This window comes from Moschus berezovskii, chromosome 15 (genome assembly GCF_049115385.1).
Source record: "Moschus berezovskii isolate FMDL1 chromosome 15, NW_MosBer_1.0, whole genome shotgun sequence".
NCBI classification, from domain to species: domain Eukaryota; kingdom Metazoa; phylum Chordata; class Mammalia; order Artiodactyla; family Moschidae; genus Moschus; species Moschus berezovskii.
The window spans coordinates 52,246,029-52,270,564 of record NC_142474.1 but is presented as its reverse complement, the minus strand read 5'-3'; the positions used below and the strand labels follow the sequence as shown (position 1 = coordinate 52,270,564).

Here is a 24,536-nt window from a genome sequence, read left to right as displayed (position 1 = left end):
TGGCGACAGAGGGAAGAATGTAGCATGGACCTGAAAGGCTTGGTGCAGGATAGTTAATGCCCTCTTGGAACTGGTCTCTGCAGCAGTAGCTGGGATGAGAGATGGGCTGAAAGAATATAAAATAGCACACATGTGCTGGCCATTAGCAGTTGACCCTCTCTGCCCCTCAAATATGTTTTGGTCTCCTTGACTTTAAAGTTCCATCTACACCAAAGCCCCTGCATGGTGGTAGCCAGTCAAAACTCCACAAAGAGTTAACCCAAGATAGTCAGTGGAAACAATCTCTAAATCCTACTGGTCTTGAGGAAGTTTTTGTTTTTAACTTTTTTTTTTCTTTTTTAAAATTTATTTATTTATTTTATTTTTAGGCTAAGCCACATGGCATGTGGGGGCTTCCTTATTGGCTCAGTGGTGAGGTAAAGAATCTGCCTGCCAATGCAGGAGTCAAGGGTTCTATCCCAGGGTCTGGAAGATCCCCTGGAGAAGGAAATAGCAACCCACTCCAGTATTCTTGCCTAGGAAATCCCATGGACAGAGGAACCTGTTGGGCTACAGTCCATGGGATCCCAAAGAGTCAGACATGATTTAGCAACTAAACAACAACATGCTACATGTGGGATCCTATTTTCCTAGTCAGGGATTGAACCTATGTCCCCTGCATTGGAGTCTTAACCACTGGACCACCAGGGGAGTCCTGAGGTAATATTTGATATTCATGATTTCTGTCCTGCCAGCACCCGATTTTGATTCTCCCCACCTTCAGGAAGCTCTTCAGCTGATGTGGATTTCTTTCCTGGTAGGGACACCCAGGTCTTCCCTTTAGGGATCTGCTTTGTTTCTGTCAGGCCATATTTCCTGTGGTTGCCTGTTCACCATTGTCACCAGGTATGGAAGCACCAAGAGAGGCTCCAAGAAATTCTCAGGTCTCTAGATAAAGTCCTTGCTGCCTCCATTGTGAAGCAGTCACCCTGACTCCACATAGGGACCACTGACAATTGCTCCCACCAGCACAGTAACTTTTTCTCTATTAGTTGATCAATCAACCTGAGGTGCTCAAGTGACCACATGGTAGTCATAACTTCAAGTTCAGTGGAAGTGTTCCCTGGTGTATTCTTCTCAAGAATAAGGATCTCTGTTACCTGGTGGTGCTGGAGTTTTCAGGAACAGGAAGCACAAATTCTACAAGCAGAAAAGCTGGCAGTGATTATATACCATTGTTCCATGATTTTCCCTATTGTTTCTGCTCTTGTTTCTTCCTTCTCCTCACTTTGCATTTAATTTTCTGATCAATTTCTGGCTTTATGAGGTGGAGTGATGTATCTTTGATTTTAAATCTTTTCTAGTGTAAGCATTGAAAGCTGTAAATTTCCCTCTAAGCACTGCTTTGCTGAATCTCATGTACTTTATTTTATTTCATTTCAAATATTTATTTATTTGACTCCACCAGGTCTTAGTTGTGGCATGTGGGATCTTTAGTTGCAACCTGTGGTTCCAGTTCCCTGACTAGGGATGAACTTCATTAGGAACATGGAGTCTTAGCCCCTGTACCATGGGGGAAGTCCTCTCGTGTATTTTCATATGTTCTGTTTCCAGTATAGATCATTTTGAAGTGTTTTTAAACATTCTAAACATCTTAGAATTTTTCTTATTTGACCCATGTGTTATATGGAAGTATGTTGTCTCATTTCTCAATATTTGTAATTTAAAAAAAGTCTTATAGTTAAATTTATTTTAATACTTGCTTCGTCAGAAAATATACTTTGTATTATTTTAGCCCTTTGAAATGTTTTGAGACTTGCTTTATGGCCCAGAGTATGGTCTAACCTGGTAAATGGTCTCATATGCACTTGAAAAGTACATGAGTGCAGCAGCTATTGGATGTGGGTTTCTGTGAATGCCAATTAAGTCAGGCTGGTTGATATTATTCATATTTTCAAATTCTGTATTAATTTTTTCTCCACTAGTTCTGTTTTATGCAAGGAGTTAGAATACAGGCCAATATTTATGGGTTTACTTATTTCTTTCTTAGTTCTATCAATTGTGTTTCATGTACTTGAAGCTCTGTTACTAGACGCATTCATATATAGGGTTGTTATGTCTTCATGATTGAACTGATACTTTTATCATGATGAATGATTCCTCTCTATGTTTAGTAAATTCCTTGTCTCGTGGTCTCCTTTGCCTGATGTAAATATAGTCACACCTGCTTTCCTGCTTACTATTTGCATAGAATATGGAAAGTCAGGGGTGGGGCTTTGATAGAGTATTTGAAGTGACATAACAGAGAAATGTCTGATATAATCAGCAATGTCTGTGATTAATATGTTAGCATCCATGTATCTTGTTTATCTAATTTCTCTAAATCTTACTTATAACCAGATCTGTTGGTTTGCTATCTTTTTCGTACTCCCATCTTTGCTATGAAAGTATTTGTTCTTTATAGTTATAGTGGCTGCCGGAAGATATCCATGTCCTAATCTTGGAAGCTTGTGAATATGTTACCTCACATGTCAAAAGAGACTATGCAGATGTGATTAAGGTTTAGAACCTGGAGGTGGGGAGATTGCCCAGAGTTTCTCATAAAGACGGTGCACAAGTGCTCATTTCCATTTTTCACATGAATAACCATGATGATGAAAATGATACAATAGTTATAACTACATAAAAATATGTTCAAGGATTCAAAACAGACTTAATGTTATTTGGATTATAAAGTGTAGATTGGAGAAGGAAATGGCAACCCATTCCAGTACTCTTGCCTGGAAAATTCCATGGACTGAGGAGCCTGATAGGCTATAGTCCATGGGGTCACATAGAGTAGGACACAACTGAGCAACTTCACTTTCACTTTTTCAGAGTGTAGATACTACACCAAAAAATGTAATTTTCAGAAAATTTTAGCTTCTTAAAATGTAAAAATAAAATTCCTGACAATTGTAATTACTAAATCATAGCCAAATCTTTTGTTGTTGTTATTCAGTCACTAAGTCATATCCAACTCTTAGTGACCCCATGGACTGCAGCATGCCAGACTCCTCTGTCCTCCACCATATCCCAGAGTTTGCTCAAATTCATGTCCATTGAGTTTGTGATGCTATATAAGCATCTCATCCCCTTCTCCTTCTGCTTTCAATCTTTCCCAACATCAGAGTCTTTTCCAATGAGTTGGCTCTTTGCAACAGATGGCCAAAGTATTAGAGCTTAAGCATCAGTCCTTCCAACAAATATTCAGGGTTTATTTCCTTTAGGATTGACTGGTTTGATCTCCTTGTAGTCCGAGGGACTCTTAAGAGTCTTCTTCAGCACCACAACTTGAAAACATCAATTCTTCAGCACTTAGCCTTCTTTATGGTCCAACTCTCACATCCACATCCATTTTTTGACTACTAAAAATACCATAGCTTTGACTACACAGACCTTTGTCGGCTAAGTGATGTCTCTGCTTTTTAATATGCTGCCTAGGTTTGTCACAGCTTTCCTTCTAAGGAGCAAGCACCTTCTAATTTCATGATTTCAGTCACTGTCCTCAGTGATTTTGGAACCCAAGAAAATAAAATATTTCACTGTTTCTACTCTTCCCCCTCCCATTTGCCATGAAATGATGGGACTTAATGCCATGATCTTAATTTTCTGAAAGTTTAAGTTTCAAGTCAGCTTTTTCACTGTCCTCTTTCACCCCCATCAAGAGGTTCTTGAGTTCCTCTTCATTTTCTGCCAGTAGAGTGGTATCATCTGCATATCTGAGGTTGTTAGACTAATTCAAATTAGCCAGGGTTGTTGTTGTTTAGTCGCTCAGTTGCGTCCGACTCTTTGTGACCCCATAAACTGCAGCACACCAGGCTTCCCTGTCTTTCACCATTTCTGGGAACTTGCTCAAACTCATGTCCATTGAGTTGGTGATGCCATCCAAACCATTTCATCCTCTGTTGTCCTCATCTCCTCCTGCTTTCAATGTTTCCCAGCATCAAGGTCTTTTCTAATGAATCAGTTCTTCTCATCAGGTGGCCAAAATATTGGAGCTTCAACTTCATCTTCAGTCCTTTCAATAAGTATTCAGGATTGATTTCCTAGATATTCCAGTGTTAGACATAGGTTACCTATCTTGCTTTTAAAAAATAAGATTTATAGTTTAAAAAAACATACATAACATTTTCTGTTAATTACCCTGGACTATCTGGGTGGTCCAAATCTAACCACCAGTACTTAAGGGTGGAAAGCCTTCCCCAACTGTGGTCAAAGAAATGTGATGAAAGAAGATTCTGAGAGATTTGAGGTTGCTGAATTTGAGGTTGGAGGAAGGGGACCAGGAGCCAAGGAATGCAGGCAGCCTCTAGAAACTGGAAAAGGCAAGGAAACAGATTCTCCTCTGAAGAATCCAAAATAGTTAAGCAACAAGTTACTGAACCTCAGGTCTGGCTGCTCAAAAATCAATACCTGAGAGACAGTTGTTGGTAGAAAGGAAAATTGCTTTTAATCAAAATGCTGGTAATCTATGGAGATGGTGGACTCAGTAACCCCCACCCCCAAAACCATCTGCAAAGATTCTGCTTAGCCATGAAAGTTTTTAAAGGAAAAAGGAAGTTGTCACAGTTAATCACTGAGTTGAGGGTGTCAGAGTCATCACCATCCCTCATTGTATACAGGCTTGTCGACTTCTTGTGATCTTTCTTTAGATGCTATCGTGTTCACACAGTTTGTTCATACAGTTTGATCATGAGATTACTGAAGTGGGAACAAGGGAAGAGATCTGGTCATCTGTTAATTACTTATTCTTCTTTTCTATTTCTTTCATCTACAAAAAGCACCAACAAGTTAGGCAAGGTATTGTGTGATCATAAGATCTGATGGGGTGCTTGGGCTGGAAATGAGTAGAACATGGGGGCATGTGATTTAAAAGTTAGTTACAATGTAGTTTTGCTAAAATGACGGGAAAGAAGGTTTCCTGCTGTGGGCAATTTCCGCAAAGAACTGCTTACAAGTCTCCCCTGTCAGATATCATTCCATTTCTATGGGATTAGGGATGAAAGGCCATCTCCTATAACTGCTTTATGCTGAGAAAGGGCATCAGGGACTTAATGTGAAAGATATTGGCATGGATTTGAAGCACCTCTTTGCTGACAGTTTTAGTTGCCCATTTACATATGTGAGCAGAACAAGCTAGAATTATTTTGATGCCCACAAAAATACAGATTGTTATGAGCAGTACTGTTAATCCCATTCTCTTAAGGCTGGTTCTTGGAATGCTGCTAACCATAGACTCATTTGTGCTCAAGATGGAGCAGCTTATATCACGACTGCAGTCTGGTCATCATGCAGCTGGCGTTTCCCCTCTGGTGGCAGTTTAAATACCTGTAAAACAACTCAGAAATGTATGTTAGACACTGAATCTGTGACTCTGTTGTCCTAATCCTTAATTGCTTGAACCTGTTCTTTTGGGACGCAAGGAGGGCTGGGAGATATCAGCTTTTCTACAAACAAGAGACAAGAAACATGGAGGAGCCTTTTTACTTGGAGGGGAGGGAGCGGAGCCCACAGTATTCTGCTTGGTTCCAAACGCATTGATTTTACATAGTTGCTTTACAATGTCATATTAGTTTCTGTGTACAGCAAAGTGAATCAGCTATACATAAACATATATCCCCTCTTTCATGGATTTTCTTCCCATTTAGGTCACCAGAGAGCACTGAGTTCCCTGAGTTATATAGTAGGTTCTTACATATTATCTATTTTATGTGCTCTGTTGTGTCCGACCCAAAGATTGAACCCAAGTCGCCTGTGTCTTCTGCATTGGCAGGCAGATTCTTTACCACTGAGCCACCTGGGAAGCCCTGTTTTATACATAGTATCAATAGTGTATAATTGTCAATCCCAATCTCTGAATTCATCTTGACCCCATTTCCCCCTTGATATCCATAAATTTGTTCTCTGTATCTGTGTCTCTATTTCTGCTATTACAGAACTGTAAGATAAATTTGTGTTTTAAATTTGCTGTTTTAAACCAACAGGTTAGTGGTAATTTGTTGACAGTAGCAGTAGGAAGCCAATATATCCTTGTGCTGCTCACCTTGGTTTAGATGCTCTTGGGAACAAGAGGCAGCTGTGTAGGAGTTTCTCATTCTGTATGAGAACTGAAAATTCCTTCTATGAAAATTCCCAGAACTAAAAATTCAGGAAAACTTCTCATAGCCACCCTCTCTAAAATTCAAAAAATCTCTCAAACAGAAGGGAAAGACAAGCCCCAAAAGTATTTTTTTTCAGAAGTTTGAATAAGAGAGAATTTATTTTTCAACAATATGATTTTTATTTAAAGAATGAGTGAATTCATTTTGAAGAGCATTAAGTAGGTTATGCTAGGGAGAGATTTATTTTGGATTTGAAACAAGTGGCAGACCTTTAGGCATTTCCTAAGGTTTTAAATCCTGTAAAACTGTTTCCATAGCAATAAGCTCATAGAAATCTCAAGGATCTATCACGATGGAGATGTTCCTAGAATGGAGATAACTGGACAGCTGCCCAGGATCCAATATGTTAATAGCATCCAAGCTGATAGTGGAGGAGATGTAACTCAGAGAAGGAGGTTCAGGAGAAGGATGTGCCTACCAATTTCATGCTAAAATGAAAGAAAACAAAACTCCTGTGCCCTTTCCCTGTATATCAAGGTGAATTTTTATTTATTTTACTTAGCTGTGATGGATCTTAGTTGCAATACCTGGGATCTTCACTGAGTCATGTGTACTCTCTGGTTGTAGCATATGGGTTGTCTAGTTGTGGTGCTTGGGCTTAGTTGCTCCAAGGTTTGTGGGAGCTTAGTGGCAACCCACTCCAGTGTTCTTGCCTGGAGAATCCCAGGGACAGGGGAGCCTGGTGGGCTTCCGTCTATGGGGTCACACAGAGTCGGACATGACTGAAGTGACTTAGCAGCAGCAGCAGCAGTTCCTCAACCAAGGATCAAATCCACATCCCCTGCATTGCAAAGTGGATTCTTAACCACTGGACTACCAGATAGGTCCCCATCATGTAGAGTTAATTGAGAATAAACCTTATCTCCAGCCCTCTCCCTCCACCAGTCTTTCTTACTACATATATCTCTGAGTTACTTCCTCTTTCACTCCACAGCTGGGTTTTTTTGGTTTTTTTGTTTTTTTTGGTTTGGTTTGGTTTATTTTTTCTCTTATCTTTTTTAAAAACTTCTTTTTCACTTACATAATAATGGGAGAGGAAACAGCAAGATTGTAGAGGAATCACTTAGAGCAATTGGCTTATCTACCCTCTACTGGGAATTAACATCCTCCAAGTGAAATCTCAGCCATCCTTTGCCTGGAGCATTTTCCAATTACCAAATAATTTTCTTTGTTTGCAAAGCATGGTAAAGACTATTGTGAATTTGAACTTAAGAGCCTCTGTTTTGAAAAGGTACCCAAACAGAGAAAAATAAGCTCTACCTATGACACCCACTCAATAAATAGGATTATTAGTAGTCCAGAGGAAGAACAGTCACTGGCTTCTCGACAGTTATTTTAGTTCAGTAAATATAACAGCTTCGAGAGAGTGAACTGAGTAAAAAGAACATAAATTGGCTGACAAAACAGCTACCATCCTACCTAGGTTTTGCATCTTTTTAAAAATCAGGTGACCTGTGGCTCATCAGTAAAGAAACTATCTGCATTGCATTGATCTGCATTGATCCCTGAGTCAGGAAGATCCCCTAGAGAAGGAAATGGCAACCAACTCCAGTATTCTTGCCTAGGAAAGAGCATGGACAGAGCAGCCTGGTGGGCTATAGTCCATGGGGTCTAAAAAGACATGGACATGACTTAGAGACTAATATTAAGCTCTGTCTACACTTTGGGATTGTTGATCCTATTCCCTGCTCCCCATTCTTTCTTTATCTTCCAATTTATTGCATTTAATTGAGACTTTCTTTGTCAGGGGAATTTAAATAAATCCAGTGCAATTCAATCAGTAATCCATCACCAAGTTGGCACTGGTAAATGACTCCTTTATCCAGAAAACTAGGAAGTTATTCTCGCTTTGAAGTTTGGCAATAGCTAGGTGTAATGCCCTTTAAATAATATCCATCCATAAAAAACAGATATTTTGTTTGAAAATACATGGAATAATCTTGATATGCCCATTTGCTTTCAACAAATACTGTGCTTGAAATCAATGAGTGTAACTGACATCCTTTAAATCCTTTTTTGCTGTGAAAAAAAATGACAAGCATTGAAAAACCTTTTTAGGCAGCACAATGAATTCACAATGATTTCTTCACAAAAGCAAGAAGTATGAATCATTCTTATCAACAGTTCTGAAAGATTTCCATTCTCTTTCTGTAAAAATCAGTCAAACTCTACCCTTAGATATTTTCTACTGAGGAAATTATTAATAGACTAAACTTTGATGAATGCTGAGCTTTATAATTTTTAAAAAGTGACCACCAGAAATGTTTGTATTTTTTGCTTCTGCATGTTTCTTTTCTTCTTGCTAGTTTCTCAAACCATGTGTGCACGTGCACACACACATACATATCTTCCAAAGAAATCATTTCTTAAGAAAATGCTACAGCTGGCTGATGGCTGTCTTTACTGAGCTATATAATTCAGAGTTTGTCTAAGTCAGCCACTTTTCCTAATGAAAAAAATGGACAAGTGACTTTTTAAATGCAATTTAAAAGCAGGTGACATCTTTGTGTCTCTGAATTATGTCTGACAGTGATAGGATATTTGTCTTATAACTCAGTTTTCAAAAGAGAAATTTTCACTTAACTTCTGTTGCAAATGACTTCTTGAATTCCCTTGGGATACCATTGAGACAGTTCAGTTCAGTTCAGTCGCTCAGTCGTGTCCGACTCTCCGCAACCCCATGAATCACAGCACGCCAGGCCTCCCTGTCCATCACCAACTCCCGGAGTTCACTCAAACTCATGTCCACAGAGTCGGTGATGCCATCCAGCCATCTCATTCTCCGTCGTCCCCTTCTCCTCCCGCCCCCAACCTTTCCCAGCATCAGAGTCTTTTCCAGTGAGTCAACTCGTCGCATGAGGTGGCCAAAGTGACAGTAGAAACCTATAATATTGTATTTGAATATTTAACAAATAAAATATCTAATGCTGAATTTTTCAAAATAGCCTTAGAAGGTTCCAGTTTGGTGATCTCAGACACACTGAGAGCTGTGGCTCTTGCTTTCATGCTTGATAAGGAAAATTAAAACCACTGTATTCAGTTGTTTTGCAAACATAGCTACTAATTTAAAAAAAACCTAAAAGAAAGCTGAAAGCTGATGGCTGCAGATGGTGACTGCAGCCATGAAATTAAAAGATGCTTCCTCCATGGAAGAAAAGTTATGAGCAACCTAGAAAGCATATTAAAAAGCGACATTGAAGCATATTAAAAAGAGACATTACTTTGCCAACAAAGGTCCATCTAGTCAAAGCTATGGTTTTTCCAGTAGTCATTTATGGATGTGAGAGTTGGACCATAAAGAAAGCTGAGTGCCAAAGCTTGATGCTTTTGAACTGTGGTGTTGGAGAAGATTCTTGGGAGTCCCTTGTACTGCAAGGAGATCAAACCAGTCCATCCTAAAGGAAATCAGTTCTGAATATTCTTTGGAAGGACTGATACTGAAGCTAACTCCAATACTTTGGCCACCTGATGCAAAGAACTGACTCATTGGAAAAGACCCTGATGCTGGGAACAATTAAAGGCAGGAGAAGAAGGGGATGACAGAGAATGAGATGGTTGGATGGCATCACCGATGCAATGGACATGAATTTGAGTAAGCTCCGGGAGTTGGCGATGGACAGGGAGGCCTGCCGTGCCGCAGTCCATGGGGTCACAAAGAGTCGGACATGACTGAGCAACTGAACTGAAAGGAAATCTATGACAAACCTAGACAGTGTATTAAAAAGCAGAGACATCACTTTGCTGACAAAGGTCCATATGGTCAAAGCTCTCATTTTTCCAGTAGTCATGTGTAGGTGTGAGAATTCGACCATAAAGAAGAGCACCGAAGAACTGATGCTTTGAAATTGTGGTGATGGAGAAGAATCTTGAGAGTCCCTTAGACTTCAAGGAGATCAAACCAGTCACTCTTAAAAGAAATCAACCCTGAATATTCATTTCCAATGAATATTGGACTGTTGCTGAAGCTGAAACTCTAGTACTTTGGCCACCTTATGTGAAGCACCAACTCGTTGGAAAAGACCCTGATGCTGGGAAAGACTGAAGGTAAAAGGAGAAGGTAGTGGCAGAGGATGAGATGGTTAGCATCACCAACTCAATGGACATGAATTTGAGCAAACTCTGGGAGCTAGTGGATGACAGAAGAACCTGATGTACTGTAGTCCATGGGGTTGCAAAGAGTCGGACATGAGTTGGCAGCTGAACAACAGCAACAAAAACTCAAAATAGGACTTGTGTCAGTGGGAACACATCTCCCAATTTCAGGATATTATTGGGCCAACATAGTAATTTGTGTTAAAGGTACTAATTCTATTCCTGTGGGCTCTGTCCTCATGGCCTCATCGAATCCTAATCACCTCCTAAAGGCCCCACCTCCTTATATCATCACATTCAGGGGTCTGGTTTCAACATATCAATTTTGAGGAAACAAAAACATTTATAATATAATATTTATGCTCTAGGATGTTGAGTTCTAAACCTAACCCACAATTTAATGTTTCTCAATGAAAAGTGAATGCAGTGAATCTTTAGTAAATGATAATTATTCCTATTGTATGTTTTCTTACTTGTGATAATATTATAATGAATAAAGGTGATAGTGAAGGACAGGGAAGCCTGGTGTGCTGCAGTTCATGGACTCACAAAGAATCAGACATGACTTAGTGACTGAGTAACAAAGAGTTTAAGAATTAAAACAAAGCTTTTGAAACCTTGGAGTGAGTGAGTGCATGGGTGTTTATTGTGGTAAAATATTAATAACAAAAAATTTACCATTTTTAGGTGTACAGTTCAGTAGCATTAAGTACACTCATTGCTGTGCAACAGCTACCATCCATCTCCAGAACACTCCATACTCATTAAACAATAATATACCTACCCCCAGCTCCTGGTAACCATCATTCTCCTTTCTTCTCTATGAATTTAACTATTACAGGTACCTCACATTTGTGGAATCATGCAGTATTTGTCCTTTTGTGACTGGCTTGTTTCACTTCACATAATAACTTGAAGACTCATTCATGTCATAGTGTATGTCAGAGCTTCCTTCCTTTTTAAGGCTGAATAATATTCTGTTATTTATATATCAGGTTTTGTTTATCCATTTATCTATCAGTGGATACTCGGCTTGCTTTCCTAAATTCTTATTGAGGACTCAATAACATATTTGATCCTTAGGTGATCTTTTTTCATTCATTAGAGCAGTTTCCCTGGTGTTTGTGTAAAGTTTGTGGTAGTGAATGTCCAATGCAATCTTGCTTGCTCATCAAGAATAACGTAGGTTGTTTACAGTTCATCTAAATTTACTGAATGCGTGAGATGATCACTGTTAAAGAGTCAGCCTATGTATGTTGTCCACAGTCTGGAAGAAAAGCAAAAAGTTTATGTGATTGTGTCTGTGGTAGAACACTTATTAACACAAGTAAGTTGGCCAGCCAACACATGGGAGAAGAAAGACAGACAATATTCAGTCCATCTCCTTCTTGGGGTTGCGAAGGCCAAACAGTCTTTCTGCTTTACCAGATTTTCAGCAAATTATGATCTCATGGATGACAGGTTCAGAAAATTTTCCTGGAGACATAAATAATTATACAGACTAAGTGCTTAGGTTTTACAAACACTGGATGAACTTTTGAGTGTCATTAGCTGTAATAAATCTATCTACCTATTTAACAGGACTCCTACATGTCTCTTTGTTAATTATTTCTTAGACAACAGGTTATTGGTGAATAATCATCAAATGACCTTTTAAAAGTCAAGAGAAAAACTAACTGAAAAATTAACATTGTTGTAAATATGTGGATGAGTGAATATTCTAAAGTTAATTTTTTTCTCATGCGTTTGACAACATATGACATAAAACGTAGAAACAACATCTCTGTACTCCAGTGGCTCTTCATAGCAGTGATGATCATTTGGAAAAAGAAAATCTAGGTGTTTCAGTGTTATAAGAATATGGAAAATACTTGGAAAAAATCTTCCTGTCCTGAATATAAATGAAACACTTTGATATGGCACTATCTACTTTGTCCTTAGCCACCAAACAATTCAGTAACTCAAAATCAGTTCGGTTCAGTCACTCAGTCGTTTCCGACACTTTGCGACCCCACGCAGCATGCCAGGCCTCCCGGTCCATTGCCAACTCCCAGAGTTTACTGAAACTCATGTCCATTGAGTCACTGATGCCATCCAACCATCTCATCCTCTGTCTTCCCCTTCTCCTCCTACCTTCAATTTTTCCCAGCATCAGGGTCTTTTCCAATAAGTCAGCTCTTCACATCAGGTGGCCAAAGTACTGGAGTTTTAGCTTCAAAATCAGTCCTTCCTGTGAATATTCAGGACTGATTTCCTTTAGGATGGACTGATTGGATCTCCTTGCAGTCCAAGGGACTCTCAAGAGTCTTTCCAACACCACAGTTCAAAAGCATCGATTCTTCAGCGCTCAGCTTTATTTATAGTCTAATTCTCACATCCATACACGACTACTGGAAAAACCATAGCTTCGACTAGACGGATCTTTATTGCAAAGTAATGTCTCTCCTTTTTAATATGCTTTCTAGATTGGTCATAACTTTTCTTCCAAGGAGCAAGTGTCTTTTAATTTCATGGCTGCAGTCACCATCTGCAGTGATTTTGGAGCCCAAAAAAATAAAGTCAGCCACTGTTTCCACTGTTTCCCCATCTATTTGCCATGAAGTGATGGGACCAGATGCCATGATCTTAGTTTTCTGAATGTTGAGTTTTAAGCCAACTTTTTCACTTTCCTCTTTCACTTTCATCAAGAGGCTCTTTAGTTCTTCTTCACTTTCTGCCATAAGGAAAGTGTCACCTGCATATCTGAGGTTATTGATATTTCTTCTGGCAATCTTGATTCCAGCTTGTGCTTCATAGCCCAGCATTTCTCATGATGTACTCTGCATATAAGTTAAATAAGCAGGGTGACAATATACAGCCTTGACGTACTCCTGTCTTGATTTGGAACCAGTCTGTTGTTCCATGTCCAGTCCTAACTGTTGCTTCCTGACCTGCATACAGATTTCTCAAGAGGCAGGTCAGGTGGTCTGGTATTCTTATCTCTTTAAGAATTTTCCAGAGTTTGTTGTGGTCCACACAGTCAAAGGCTTTTCAAGCAACTCAAAATATGCTTCATTTTGTCCTTATCCTCCTTTTATTTTTCACTTTCCACTTGTAGAAAACAGGAATGTTTAGGTGGAACAAAAGAAATATCATTAGATTCATAATCAATTATGATATGAAAAATAAAGATCCATAATCATTATGATTTTTCTCCCAATAAACCTATAGGCCAAAGTATGAGTGTTTCATTTATACCAGGCATAGATAATAAAAAAAATTTTTGTCTGCATTTTCTACAATGGTGTCTATATCCATATGTCACTATATATGGCTATATCCATATGTCACATATATATCCATATGGAATGCTTGAAATATAGTGTTTTTAATTAAAATGGATTTTGATCTAGATTTTTAGGAATACTAGGAAATGCATTTTTTTAATTAAAAAACTTTGTTTTAGAGCAGTTTCGAGTTCTTGGCAAAATTGAGTAGAAAATGAAAATTCTCACATGACATCTGACCCCCACACATACATCTTCCCCCACTATGAATATCACATACCACAGTTATGTTTGTGACAACTGATGAAACTCTACTGATAAATCATTATCACCCAAAGTCCATATTTACATGAAGGTCCATGTTTACTGTTGTGCATTCTATGGATTCTGACAAATGACATATATTCCTTCACTGTAATATCATACAGAATAGTTTTGATGCCCTAAAAATCCTTGGTGTGCATCCTCAGTGATTCCCGACAACCACTAATCTTTTTATTGTTTTCATAGTTTTGACTTTTCCAGAATGTCATATAGTTGAAATTATTATACTATGGTGCCTTTTCAGACTAGCTTCTTTCATTTAGTAATAGGCATTTGCATTTTCCCCACGTCTTGATAGCTCAGATTTTTGGCATTAAATAATATTCAGTTGTCTGGATGTACCACAGTTTACCTATCTATTTACCTAGTAAAGGACACCTTGGTTACTTCCAAGTTTTGGAAATTATGAGTAAAGCTGCTGTAAACTTCCATGTGCAGGTTTTTCTGTTAACATAGTTTTCCAGTGTTTTGGGGTGAATACCAAGGAGTACAATTTCTAGAGTATGTTTAGTTTTGCAAAACATCTGCCAAATGTTTTCCAAAGTGGTGGGATCATTTTGCATTCCCACCAGCAATGAATCAGAGTTCCTGTTGCTCCAGATCCTTGCCAATATCTGCTGTTGTCAGTGCTTTGGAGTTTGGCCATTCTAATAGGTATGTAGTGGTATCTCATGTATCTCGCTGCCAGTGTAATCTGAGATTCCCTAAAGTCATATGATGTTGAACATCTTTTCATGTGCTTGTTTGCCATCCATATACCTTCTACTTTCTTTGGGGAGGTGTCATTTCAGTTCTTTTACTCATTTAAAATATTGGGTTGTTTTCTTCTCATTGAATTAAGTTCTAAGAGTTCTTTGCATGTTTTAAATAGTCTTTTATTAGGTGAGTCTTTTGCAAGTATTTTCTCCCAGTCTCTGGCTTATCTTTTCATTCTCTTGATGTTATCTTTTGCAGACCAGAAGTTTTAATTTTTTCTTTTTGGCCACCCTATGTGGCTTGCAGGATATCAGTTCCTGAACAGGGATTGAACCTGGGCCAAGGCAGTGAAAACCTGGAATCCTAACCATTTGAGCACCAGGGAACTCAGAAGTTTTTCATTTTAATGGCATTCAGCTTGTCAGTCAGTTCTTTCATGTCTTTGATGTGGATCTAAAAAGGCATCACCATACCCAAGGTCATCTGGGTCTATACATGTTATAAAACATGTACAGTTTAATAATTTCATGTTTTTCATAGAAATCTGTGATTCATCTTAATTTTTATGAAAATTTTGTGTATAGATTCTTTTTATTTCTTTGTTTTGCTTGTACATGTCCAATAGTTCCAACACCATTTATTGGGAAGACTATCTTTGTTTTATTACTTTTGCTCATCTGTCAAGATCAGTTGACTGTATTTATGTGGGTCTATTTCTGGGCGCTCTACTCTGTTACACTGATCTGTTTATCTTTTCTTTTGCCACTACCACACTGTCTTAATTACTATAGCTTTATCATAAGTCTTGAAGCTGGATAGTATCAAATTCTCCAACTCTATTCTTCTCCTTCAGTATTGTGTTGGATATTCTGTGTCATCTGCCTCTCCATATACGCTTTAGAATCAGATTGCCAATATCCACAAAATAAGTTGCTGGGGTTTTTATTTTGATAGGAATTGCATTCAATCTATAGATCAAGTTGTGGAGAACTGACATCTTGACAATATTGAATTTTCCGATCCATAAACATGGAATATCTCTCCATTTATTCTTTTTCCTTGAGATTTTTGAGTTTTATGAGTGAAGTTGCTCGGTTGTGTCCGACTCTTTGTGACCCCATGGACTGTAAGTTCTGTCCATGGGATTCTCCAGGCAAGAATACTGGAGTGGGTTGCCATTTCCTTCTCCAATAAAATAGATAGCCGACGGGAATTTGCTGTAGGCTCAAGAAACTCAAACAGGGGCTCTGAATCAACCGAGAGGGGTGGGATGGGGAGGGAGATGGGAGAGAGGTTCAAAAGGGAGGAGACATATGTATACCTATGGCTGATTCATGCTGAGGTTTGACAGAAAAAAACAAAATTCTGTAAAGCAATTATTGTTCAATAAAGATAAAAAGAAAAAAAATGACAAAGCTTTTTGAATTTCATAAACCTGGACTCAAGTCCAGCTGGACTCAAGGGGTGTATGATAAACTTTAGACACCTTCCATAAGCTTGGAATCTAATATTATGAATTAGAACTAAGACATAAATCAGATGGATGGATTTTTTTAAAGGACTTTGGGCCCCCTGGGTACTTTTAGCAGACTAAGTATTGAGATTTACAGGAATAAAATTCTTTACAAGATTAAGGAAGAAGGAAATGAAATCAAATCTTTCATTTGAGTTTTATAGTTTTCCTCAAATAGATGTTTTATATATTGTGTTAGAGTTATATATAAGTGTTTCATTTGGGGGTTCTAATATAAGTGGTGTTTTTAATTCAAAATCCACCTGTTCATTCCTGGTAAATAGAAAAGCAATTGACTTTTGTATATTAACCTTGTATTCTGCAACCTTGATATAAGCATTTATTAGTTCTGGGAGCTTTGTTGTTTTGACTTTACTACATAGACAATCATGTCAAGTACAATTAAACAGAGTTTTATCTCTTTTTTCCCCACTCTGTGTAACTTTTATTTCCTTTTCTTCTCTTACTACATTTGCTAGAACTCCCAATATGATGATGAAAAACAGAGGTGGAAGGGAATATCTTCCCTGTCCATCAACAATCACCAACTCCCAGAGTTTACTCATGCTCATGTCATCAAGTTGGTGATACCATCCAACTGTCTCATCCTCTGTCGTCCTCCTCTCCTCCCACCTTCAATCTTTCCCAGCATCAGGGTCTTTTCAAATGAGTTGGTTCTTCACATCAGGTGGCCAAAGTATTGGAGTTTCAGCTTCAAAATCAGTCCTTTCAATGAATATTCAGGACTGATTTCCTTTAGGATTGACTGGTTGGATCTCCTTGCAGTCCAAGGGACTCTCAAGAGTCTCCTCCAGCACCACAGTTCAAAAGCATCAATTCTTTGGCACTCAGCTTTCTTTAAGGTCCAACTCTCACATCCTTACATGACTACTGGAAAAACCATAGCTTTAACTAGACAGATATTTGAATGTAGATTAATTGATTTTTTTGAATGTTAAACCAGCCTTGGATGCCTAGGATAAATCCCACTTTTTTGTGGCATATAATTTTCCTTATACATTGTTAGATTTGATTTGTTAATATTTTGTTGAGGATCTTTATATCTCTGTTCATGAGAAATATTGACCTATAGTTTTCTTGTCATATATGTCTGTTTTTTTGTATTAAGACAATGCTGATCTCTTAGAATGAATTAGAAATTATTTACTCAGCCTCTTTCTTTGGGAAGAGACTATAGAAAACTGACATAATTTCTTCATTAACTGTTTGATAGAATTCACCAGTGAACACATCTGGATCTGGTGCTCTGGAAAATTATTAATTATTGATTTCATTTCTTGAAGAAAAGAAATAGACCTATTCAGGTGGTCTATTTTTTTCTTGTGTTAGTTTTGGCAGATTGTGTCTTTCAGGGAATTTGTACATTTCATCTAGGTTATCAAATTTGTGGGCATAGCATTATTCATAATATTCCTTTATTATCCTTGGATTCTTTTTAGTGATATCCCCTCTTTCAATTCTGATATTAGTAATTTGTGTCTTCTGTCTTTATTTCTTAGTTAGCCTGGAAGAGACTTGTCTAGTTTATTGTTCTTTTCATAAAATCAACTTTTGTTTTTGTTGATTTTTCTCTATTGATTTCCTATTTTTTTTGTAATTTCTTTTTTTTTGAAAAGTATATATATATTTTTTAATTTATTTTATTGGAGGCAAATTACCTTACATTAATATATTAGTTGGTTTTGCCATACACTGACATGAATCTGCCCTGGGTGTACATGTGTTCCCTTTGTTGAACCCCCCTCCCACCTCCCTCTTCCCCATATCCTCCCTCCAGGTCATCCCCATGCACCAGCCCCAAGCATCCTTATCATGCGTCGAACCTGGACTGGTGATTCATTTCACATATGATAATATACATGCTACAATGCCATTCTCCCAAATCATCCCACCTTCACCCTCTCCCACAGATTCCCAAAGACTGTTCTATATACCTATGTCTCTTTTGCTGTCTCGTATACAGGGTTAAGGTTACCATCTTTCTAAATTCCATATATATGCGTTAGTATATTGTATTGATGTTTTTCTTTCTGGCTTACTTCACTCTGTATAATAGGCTCCAGTTTCATCCACCTCATTAGAACTGATTCAAATGCATTCTTTTTGATGGCTGAAAAATACTCCATTGTGTATATGTACCAAAGCTTTCTTATCCATTCATCTGCAGATGGGCATCTAGGTTGCTTCCATGTCCTGGCTATTATAAACAGTGCTAAAATGAACATTGGAGTGCATGTGTCTCTTTCAATTCTGGTTTCCTCGGTGTGTATGCCCAGGAGTGCGATTGCTGGATCATATGGCAGTTCTGGAAAAAACTGATTTCCTATTTTCAATTTCACTGATTTCTGCTCTAGTTTTTATTATTTCTTTCTTTTTTTCCTTATTTGGGATTTAATTTGCTAGTTTTCTTCTAGTTTCCTAAATTGGGAACTTAGATTATTGCTTTTAGATATTTTTCCCCAGTATATGCATTCAATCCTGTCAGTTACCCTCTATTTACTGTATTCACTGAATACCACTAGTTTTGATAAGTTGTATTTTCTTTTCTCACATTCATTGTCTCACATTCTTTCAAATCCCTCACCCTGCGAAGGTCAGAGTCACTATATCTCTTTCACTGCAGTCATTTCTATTGAAGCACAGGCTCAAGTCAACATGAATGGGACATCAAACTCAACCTTGGCACTACTGACATTTGGGGCTGGATAATTCTCCGTTGTGGGGCTTCTTCAGTGTACTGTAGGATGTTTAGCAGCATCCTTGGTTTCTATCCACTAGATGTCAGTTGTCCCTCTTCCCATAGTCATGACAGCCAAGAATGTCTCCCGATCTTGTCAAATGTCCCCTTGGGGGTTCTCTCCTCTGGTTGAGAACTACTGGATTCTTGTACCTAGCAAAAGAAAGGTCAAACATACAACATATGCAAGGGCTTTAGATTTATGGCACTGGAAAACAAGCTGATGTATTTTTTTCATGCCTCAATGGGAGCATCCTGGATGTTCTGTTTGGATGTGCTTGAAATGGATATTTCTTTGTTTTAACTAGCAAACTAGATGGGAGGAGGATTAAGATTATTGCAACCTGCTATCTCATACCCCAGCACAGAGCAGTGAAATAAAAGACAAAGTTGGATCTAAAACTGTTATCCTAAAAAAAGAAAAAAAAAGAAAAAATAAATAAATAAAACTGTTATCCTGGATGGATGATAGCCTTAAATTATGTTAACATATATTTATTTTTCCAGAATCTTTTCCCTTACAGGTTATTACAAAATATTAAGTAGAGTTCCATGTACTATTCAGTAGGTCCTTGTTGATTGTGTATTTTATATGTGTAGAATGTATATGTTGATCCCAAACTCCTAATATATCCCCCTGCTTCCTTTCCCCTTTAGTAACCATACATTTGTTTTCTATGTCTGAGTCTATTTCTGTTTTGTAAATAAGTTCATCTACACCATTTATTTTAGGTTGTTTCTCTGTATTACTTCACTTCATATGATAATTTCTAAGTCCATCCATGTTGCTGCAAATAGCATTCCTTTCTTTTAAAAAATTAAAATAATTGGCTCTGTGATAACTTGCCATCCATTCAGCAGTACCTTCTAGCAGCTTGTTTTTCCTCAAGGTCTTTCAGGATGCTCTGGAAGAAGGTCTTAATGTAACATCTACTTTGATTTACATCCTTTTTTTTAAATCAGACCTTTACTTATATCTTTCCTTCTCTCCTATTGACTCCTCAAAATCCTGCAAGAGGTAAGATGATTAACGTCTTTCAGTTATGAGGAAACACTGGCTCAGGAAGGATGATGACTTATCCAAAGGCGCATAGACGTGACGTCAGAACCAGGACAAGAAGCCAGGTCATGTCATTACTGTAGAGGATATACACACACCTGCAAAGACCAGCTTTCTATCTGAAATTCACCTCTGTTATGGCCCAATACATATCTAATTAGCTAGAAAAAAATAAAAAATGCCAACACTAAAGAGTCCAATTAGTCACTGCATGTGATAAAAATATGTCGCAGAATACGTAGATATCACACTGCCTTTGTCATAAGAGATAGCACGTTACTGATTCTGTTTATAAGGCAGACAGTATGCACTGGAACAAAGCTGTAACAGACTAACTTTGTAAGTCTATAGAAACAGACAAACAATGAAAATTTCAAATTTTAAAACTTTAAAGAGATTCTCACCCTGACATGGAAGCTTTGATCATAGTTTTGAGTGGCCTGTCTGCACTTCCCATGTCCACATGATTTGGTAAGAAAGCCTAGCTAAGCTTGCTTTTGAGACAGTACTTGGCACTCTTTGGGATGATTGTGGATGACATATGAACCATAATATCTCTTGGGTACATACCAAAATACTAGCAAGTTCTACAGAAAGTCTTTCCAAAAGATACAAACATAAAAGGCTGAAGCTCAAACCACATCTGATCACAGCATTTCACTTGCTCTGAATCTAGCCATATTTTTAATCATTTCAGTCAGCAAATTTGAAGGGAAATAAAGGTCCATAGGAATTCATTTTTGAGAGTACATATTGTGCTTTTTCTTTTAAAAAACACCCAACAAGAGTTTAAATGCCCCCATTTCCCCCTGGCTTTCAAAAGAGAAAAGTCCCCTTTTTCTCTGGGGCAGTTAAACTGTTATCGAACAATTTTACAGATCTTGATTTATACCCTAAGACTAGACAGGTGAAATGATGAATAGAATGTGTTAACATTGAAGTAAAAAGTGGGAAAAAAGAGAAATGATAGCAAAACACTCTTGCCTTCTAGAGAAAATGTTCTTCATATTTTTGCCAGATATTTGGAAATCCTGAAGCAGAAAGTAACTTCCTTTTTAACCTCCATGCTTGGCAACTTCCCCGAGTCTGATCAGTGAATATCAAGACATGACAGTCAAGTAGTTGTAATTTTCTGGAAAATAATCTTTAAGATGCAACTCTTTCACATGCCATTGTGAAGTTCCTTTTAAAAATTTCAATCAGGCATAGGAAAAAAATTCCCTGATATGCACGAAGTCCACATATTGACTGTAACTGGTCTACAGATAATGATCCCTACAAGTTCTATTAATTAACTGAGATGTAGTTATGATGGTCAACTGCTAATTAGGATTTCCGAACATTTTAGCAAGTGATAGTAAATACATGTTTTAAACTTGATTCCATCCACATAATTGTATCCCTAGTCAAGTTGAAAGCTCATGGAGAATGTTAAAGCACACCAGGCAGGCAAGTGGATAAATACTAATATCATGTACCATGTAGTAATTTTATATGAGGGAGGACTTGACACAAAGGATGGTTTATGAAACATCCTCTGAAACTAAGATGGTGTCTTTCCTTCTTGAACACCTAAGGTTCACACTCCTGGGCCATCCTAAGTTCACACTTCTTTGTCTGTTTCCATCTTTATTCTGAAAAATGGCTTCTTATTGGTGTCGTTAAAGATCTGTTACTGGATATTGCAACATTTTCCTTCAATGTGGTTTATAAATGTACATACCCCTGAATGGATGGCAACTTATCACAGAGCAAATTGTTTTAATTAAAAAAAGCAAGGAGTGCCATTTGCAGCAACATGGATGGACCTAGAGGCTATCATAATAAGTGAAATAAGTCAGACAGAGAAAGACAAATAGCCTATGTTGCTATATGTATAAGCCTATATTGCTTATATGTGAAATCTAGAGAAAATGATACAAAGGAATTTATTTACAAAACAGAAAGAGACAAGACTCACAGACATAGAAAACAAACTTACAGTTACCAAAGGGGAAAGGGTGTGGGGGAAGGATAAATTAGGAGGTTGGAATTAAGATATACACATAGGACCTACTGTATAGTACACAGAGCCCTACTTAATATTTTGTAGTAAACTTTAAGGGAAAAGAGCCCAAAAAGGAATATGACACATATGTATATTACATAATTTAAGGCTATCCATCCATCTGTCCCAGAGAAGGCAATGGCAAGCCACTCCAGTACTATTGCCTAGAAAATCCCATGGATGGAGGAGCCTGGTAGGCTGCAGTCCGTGGGGTCACTAAGGGTCGGACACGACTGAGCGACTTCATTTTCACTTTTCACTTTCACACATTGGAGAAAGAAATGGCAACCACTCCAGTGTTCTTGCCTGGAGAATCCCAGGGACGGGGGAGCCTGGTGGGCTTCCATCTATGGGGTCGCAGAGAGTCGGACACGACTGAAGTGACTTAGCAGCAGCAGCAGCATCCATCTGTCCATTCATCCATCCATCCATTCAGGATAGCAGTTTGGATCCCACTTTGTCGTTTATTCCACTGCTCTGTGCTGGGGTTTGAGATAGCAGGTTGCAATAATTTTAATCCTCCTTCCATCTATTTTGCCAATTAAAACACAGAAATATCCATCTCAAACACACTGAAACAGAACATGCAGGATGCTCTCATACAGGCATGAAAAAAGACATCAATCTGTTTTCCATTGCTATCAATTTAAAGCCCTTGCATATTTTATATGTTTGACCTTTCTTTTGCTAGGTACGAATCCAGTAGTTCTCAACCAGAGGAGAGAACCCCCAAGGGGACATTTGACAAGGTCTGGAGACATTCTTGGTTGTCATGACTAGGGGCAGAGGGACAGCTGACATCTAGTGGATAGAAACCAGGGACGCTGCTAAACATCCTGCAACACACAGGAGAACCCCCACAACAGAGAATTATCCAGCGCCAAATGTCAGTGGTGCCAGGGTTGAGTTCAGTGTCCGATCTCTGTTGACCTGAGGCTATGCTCCAGTGGAAATGATTGTCATGAAAGAGATACAGTGACTCTGACCTTCTCAGGGTGGGGAATCAGAACATGAGATGAACAGATTGAGGAACAACTCACAGATGTTAAACGAATGTTTCCCTCTAAATGGCGTTACAGCATTTCACAAACAAAACTGTTGCCATTTCTCTCTTTGAGAATAAAACCTAGCCTTAGGAAATGATGCCTTTATTGTTCCAAAGGTCAGGAAGATCTCAGTCATCATTCTGAAAAGAAACAAATATATGCTTTGTAATAGCCAGTGCATTTAGCAATTTCATAAACCCAACAGGACCATCAAAAAGAATTCCTTTCATTTATTATCTATTTCACATTTAAACATTTTCCAAAAATAAAAGTAGGAATTAGATTTGCTTTCAGTTGATAACTGTCATTTTAAGATTTCTGGCATTGCTAGTATCCTTGTCACTACATTCAAATGGCTCAATTTATCTGACGTTTTAGAATTTTGGTGAGAGTGGGTATTAAACATTTTGTAACTGTTTGGGGAATTGGAAAGGTTATTAAGTTCTGAATAACAGAGTCTCTCATGTTTTCCCACCAAACTTTTCCCAGCAGTGAATATATCTGGATCTTATTCTGGTTTTTTATTCTTTTTTTAGCTTCCTGAAATGACTCATGTTCAAACACAGCGACCCTGGTTGATGTTTCTCCTGCAAAACTTTGGACTGACCCTAGGTTGGCTTTCTCTCTTCCTCTTGGCTATATATGAACAAAATATTAAAATATAAGTTTATAGTCTCAAAATCCTTCAAAAATCAATTTCTCTGGCCTCACTTCATTTCTTTTATTATATTCTATAATGATTTATAAGTTAAATATTTTTATCTTAGGTAACATGTGTGTCTTTATTAACTTATTAATTTAATAATGCAGTTTTGTTTCTATAGTGTATAAATTGAATTTTTGTTTTAAGTTTCCAACACCATGATGGAACTCACACCTTTTTAGTAATTGGTAAACTGTAAATTAATTCTAGTAAACTTTCAAAAAGAATTGTTTTCCTAGTAAAAGATGTTTGTTTGTAGTATTTGAAATGGACAGATGTCTGTTGGGATACAATGTGTTTCAACTTCTTTGATATCAATAATATATTTTTGTGTGTATGTGAAATTACAAACCGTAAGCAAACTAAATTCCAAACAAATGTAATAAAGTCCAGTTTAAATGTGATGGTTTGTATTACCTTTTGTTACTGGATGTCAGATTCTATATCAACACTAAAAAAAAAGAATATATATATATAGTTCACTTAAGAGCATGACCCACTGACTCAGAAATGCTCATAAATAAGCAAACTTGGAAAGTTTATTTTTTTATTCATTTATTTATTTGACTGCACCAGTTGCAATATGTGGGATCTAGCCTGACCAGGGATTGAACCCAGGCCCCCTGCATTGGGAGTACAGTGTATTAGCTACTGAACCACCAGGGAAGTCCCAAAGCCTGGAAAGTTTAAAGGCTATTGTGTCAACACTCTTCTCTATAATCACCAAAGGAAATCTGGTCCAGGTAAAGAAAACTGGAAAAAACAGATGAAGTTCAAAATTTTTTAACAGAACAAAATTTGAGTAAGGCTGGAGATTACTGTGTAAACTCTCATGTATTTAACAGAGTA

At 37.8% G+C, this 24,536-nt stretch overlaps 1 protein-coding gene across 1 annotated transcript in view; it reads left to right on the top strand.

Annotated features, from left to right (window-relative positions):
* SLC39A12 (solute carrier family 39 member 12) overlaps positions 1 to 24,050 on the top strand; it is an 89,802-nt gene extending 65,752 nt beyond the window's left edge. Inside the window, exon 12 of the mRNA XM_055429522.2 lies at positions 23,521 to 24,050. Coding sequence (XP_055285497.2) covers positions 23,521 to 23,649 — 129 coding nt within the window. The 3' untranslated portion in view covers positions 23,650 to 24,050. The remainder of the gene's footprint in view (positions 1 to 23,520) is intronic.
* Positions 24,051 to 24,536: the final 486 nt, after the last annotated feature.